General features: G+C 43.5%; 1 protein-coding gene across 1 annotated transcript; it reads left to right on the forward strand.

Annotated features, from left to right (window-relative positions):
- The first annotated feature begins 892 nt into the window (after nt 1–892).
- Nucleotides 893–3,642, forward strand: LOC110021326 (pentatricopeptide repeat-containing protein At1g25360). Its single transcript, XM_020719773.1, has one exon. The coding sequence runs from the start codon at nt 1,204–1,206 to the stop codon at nt 3,610–3,612; it is 2,409 nt and encodes an 802-aa protein (XP_020575432.1). The 5' UTR covers nt 893–1,203; the 3' UTR covers nt 3,613–3,642.
- Nucleotides 3,643–4,884: the final 1,242 nt, after the last annotated feature.

Genomic DNA, 4,884 nt, shown 5'->3' on the forward strand with positions numbered 1-4,884 from the left:
TCCACTAGCTGTCAGTCAGCACTATTTGTACTCGTTGTAGCCAGACTATAATCATCGTTGAATTGTCTAACACTTGTAATTTTTGAGCTATATAAAAACAAATATAGATTTTTGTGTAAAATTTTACCCTCATTCTCCTTATAATGTGAGAATGGGTTTAGGGTTTAGCGTAGCCCTAAATCTTAAACCCTAAACTTAAAAGATAGTTTTGATTGGACTAGACATCACGATTTGTTTGGGCTAGGCCCAGTTGTTTTTTTCTCTTTCAATTTATTGTTGTCATCTCTCACTATTCAGTTGTTTTTTTCTCTTTCAATTTCTTGTTGTCGTCTCCCACTACTTTTATATTATTTGTACGTGTGTTGAATTTTAGTGCAATGCTAAAACGTTAAATTATTGATCTATAACCGTGATTTTTTCGACACACAACACTTATGTTTTTACATATCCGACACTTAACCGTCAATTTTTATATACATGTGATACTACACACGCATAAAAACATTCATTTCACTTTTTAAAGACAAAAATATTAGTGTCTTTTAATGTGATAAAAAATAAAGCTTAATATTAGAAATGTAAACACACAAAATTTGAGTGGTACATATGTAAAAACACTCCCTTCAAGATCCAACGATTTACAAATAAACTAAAAATGGGGAATAAGAGAGAGAGAGAGAGAGAGAGAGGAAAAATTATTTGGAAAGGATCATTTATATGTGCTAAATATATTTAGAGTGTATTTTGGATGTATTCAAATGGAGAAAATATTTCATTCGAGCACCGCACGCCCGAACAGTCAATCACAAACGGCCTGTCATACACATCATCAGCGGCTAACATGACGGGCAGTGATTAGCCATCATGTTCGTCCTCATTTATATGTGCTAAATATATTTAGTGTATTTTGGATGTATACTAACGGAGAAAATATTTCATTCGGGCACTGCATGTCCGGACAGTCAATCACAAGCGGCCTGTCATACACATCATCAGCGGCCAACATGACGGGCAGTGATTAGCCATCATGTTCGTCCGGATGGAATATATTTTCATTCCAATGAGCACACTTAAAATATATATCAAGAAAGAGAGTGCGTGTGTGATTAAAAAGAAAGCTAACAGTGTGATTCCTCCTAGCCCCCTTGAGATTTCGATCGATGCGGTTAATTAAGCCCATAGAGAGGGCGAGGGGGCAATCAAATGCGGCCTACGCACCTCGCTCACCATGCAACGGACTTCACCGCAATCGCCAACCTCTTCGCCGGCCATCTCCAACTCCTCGCTTCCCAAACCTCCCGTCTTCCCCACTCCTTCCTCCGCCGCCTCCGCTCTCTCCACGCCCATCTCCTCTTCTCCGGCTTCAAACCCCATAGGCACATCATCAACCGCTTCATCGACCTCTACGCAAAGCACGGAGACATCCCATCTGCTCTTCATCTCTCCCACACCTCCCTGCGCCTCGACGTCGTCGCCCAGACCTCCCTCATCAATGCCTACTCCAACTCCGGCGATCTCCTCCACGCACGCAAGGTGTTCGATGAAACTCCTATGGCTGTCCGCGACACCGTCTTCTACAATGCGATGATATCTGGTTACTCCCGTGCCAGCGAAGGTCCGCCGGCTGTCGTGGTTTTCCGCAGCATGCTCCGGGATGGATTCCAACCTGATGATTACACATTCACCGGAATTCTTAGTGCGGCCGCTTATCTCATTAATCTGGACCTTGTACAGTGTCAGCAGCTCCACTGCCCCGCCGTGAAGGTGGGAACAGAATCAGTGGTTTCTGTTTCAAATGCTCTCATAGCGTTGTACGGCAAATGCGAGTCTTTTGTAGCCGGGCTAACTGCACGCGAGGTGTTTGATAAGATGACTGAAAGGGATGAGCTGACTTGGACGACCATGGTTGTCTGGTACGTCAGAAAAGGCGATGTCTTTTCTGCACGCCAGGTGTTCGACCAAATGCTGGATAGGTTTGATGTTGTCTGGAATGCGATGATCTCCGGATATGTTCACCATGGACTTTTCACAGAAGCTTTTGAAATTTTTCGAAGAATGCTCTTCTTAAACCTCCCTCTTGATGAATTTACTTATACCAGTGTGCTCAGCGCTTGCGCAAATGCCGGTTTGTTTCGTCACGGCCGGTCTGTGCATGCTAGAATTATCCGCCACCAGCCGTGCTTTGATCCAAAATCTTCTCTACCGGTTGAAAACGTTTTGGTTAGCCTGTACTCAAGATCCAGCAAGATGGAGCTTGCAAGAAGAATTTTTGATGGAATTCTCATGAAGGATTGTGTTTCCTGGAACGCAATTTTATCAGGGTACGTGAATTCAGGCCAAATGGACGATGCTCGCGCCATATTTGAGGTCATGCCTCGCGACATCCAGCTTCCATGGACGGTAATGATGTCGGGACTGGTTCAGAGCGGGCTTCCAGAGGAAGCCCTGAAGCTTCTTAATCGAATGAAAGCCGAGAAAGTGAAGCCATGCGACTATACCTACGCAGGAGCCTTCTCTGCTTGTGGAGATCTCGGAGCACTGGAACATGGCCGGCAGCTTCACGGACAGCTAATTGGTTTTGGCTATGAATCCAGTAATTCAGCAGGTAATTCCCTCGTGACAATGTACGCCAAGTGCGGAGCGATCGATGAAGCTCATCAGGTGTTCCTCGTCATGCCCAATTTAGACTTCGTCTCGTGGAATTCAATTATCGCCGCCTTCGCGCAGCACGGCCATGGAAACGAGTCCATCGAGCTCTTCGAAATGATGATTAACGAAGGCATCCAGCCAGACCGACTTACTTTTCTCACTGTGCTCACTGCCTGCAACCATGCCGGCTTAGTTGATGAAGGTTTCCAATACTTCGAATCAATGCAGCATGATTATGGCATTATACCCGGAGAAGATCATTATGTTCGATTGATAGATTTGTTGGGACGCGCCGGGAGGATCGAAGAGGCTAACGATGTGATCGAAAACATGCCATTTGAACCAGGTACGGCAATATGGGAATCAGTTCTCGCCGGTTGCAGAACACACTGTAACATGGATCTCGCCGTCCGTGCAGCAGATCAGCTCTTCAACACCATGCCGCGACATCACGGTTCATACGTTCTTCTATCGAACATGTACGCATCTTCGGGGCGATGGGAGGACGTGGCGAGGGTGAGGAAGATGATGAAGGACAGAGGGGTGAAGAAGGAGCCTGGGTGCAGTTGGATCGAAGCCGAGAGTAAGGTGCATGTATTTCTCGTTAGTGATGCAACGCATCCTGAAGTTTACAGAATTTATAGATTCATGGAGGTGCTTGGAGCGAGGATGAGGAAGATGGGATATGTTCCGGATACCAGATATGTGTTGCAGGATGTTGAATCGGAGAGGAAGGAGTATGTGATTTCGACGCACAGCGAGAAGTTGGCGGTGGCTTTCGGGCTGCTGAAAGTGGCTGGAGGAGCTAAAGTTAGGGTTTTGAAGAACTTGAGGATATGTGGGGATTGCCATTGCGCGATCATGTTCATGGCGCTGGCCACTGGGAGAGAAATTGTTATCAGGGACGCGAAGAGGTTTCATCATTTTAAGGATGGGGAGTGTTCATGTGGTAATTATTGGTGAATTACACCTTTCTTTTTTTTATTTTTATACCAACCATCATATCAAAAATATCATCATTTTTTCATGTAAATTTTTATGACCTTGTTTATATCATATAAAAAATATCATCATTTTTTCATGTAAATTTTTATGTACGTCTTTCATAAATTTAATCTTAAATATATGCAAAATCTTGATTGAAAGATGGATCTTTTAAACACCAGGACAAGGTGGCTTGAGTGAATACCATCATTTTAATTTTCTTAATATAGAATTGATACGCCACTAATAAATGCTCATCATTTAGCACGAATCTTAAGGCATACACGGATCTCGAGGCAACCTTTTGAACAAAAAACATTTAAACTTCAATCAAAAGTCATCCAGAACTCTGATTTCAGTAAAATTATATTCAAACTGACCGGCTCGATGAGACGGACCCAATGATATAAAAACTAGTCCAATCAGAGTCAAACAGGTTCGGATCAAGTCATTAAACCACTACTACAGGATTTCTGAAGGCATTTTAAAGGTCAAACGAATGTAGAATTTAGCGAGTTTATAGTCGAATCGAGCATCTCAAAAAGACGAATCCAACGAGCTCAAGATTGCTCAATTCCGACATCGTTAAGACACTCAAATGTTCATCAAACGTCATATGATCAAGGGAAGCGCTTCGGGCCGTCCGATCAAAATGGTTCATATTTCTGCTTTAATTGCACTCAAAACACTATAAATAGAGCCTCACCCCTCACATGAAGGGGAGAAGCCTTGAGAGAGAACTTGAGGTTTTGAGAAGGAGCTCAGGTCCAAGATCATCCTCGCCATCGTCGATCGCCGTCGACCACCACTGACCGTCGACAACGGATCACCGGTGACCTCTGTCAACCACCGCTTACTAGACGTAATCAATCGACGTTATAACGTAGAAAGCTAGTAACCATTTCCCGCTTGTGGGACAATGGACATCTGTAATCATCATATTATAGTGGATTTTTACAACTGGGTCAGACCCCGTGGTTTTTCAGACCCCGTGACCCCGTGGTTTTTCCCTTTTTACGGGTTTTCCACGTAAAAATTTTTGGTGTTATTACAGTTTGATTCATTTTCATCTGAGTGTATGCTGAATTTTCGTGCAACGCTAAGACGATAATTCATTACTCTACCGCCGCGAATTTTCTAGCACGCATCAAGAATATATTTTTCACAGTTAAGGGGGCATGTTTTGGTGTTAGATATGTAAATGCACAAGAACTGAGTGGTGTATGTATGTAAATCGTTGTTATTCTATTT

The sequence above is a fragment of the Phalaenopsis equestris genome, unplaced genomic scaffold (assembly GCF_001263595.1).
Source record: "Phalaenopsis equestris unplaced genomic scaffold, ASM126359v1 Scaffold000134, whole genome shotgun sequence".
Taxonomy (NCBI): domain Eukaryota; kingdom Viridiplantae; phylum Streptophyta; class Magnoliopsida; order Asparagales; family Orchidaceae; genus Phalaenopsis; species Phalaenopsis equestris.

Excerpts from the sequence above, each read along its gene's own strand:
- LOC110021326 (XM_020719773.1), top strand. The coding sequence starts at position 1,204 with ATGCGGCCTACGCACCTCGCTCACCATGCAACGGACTTCACCGCAATC.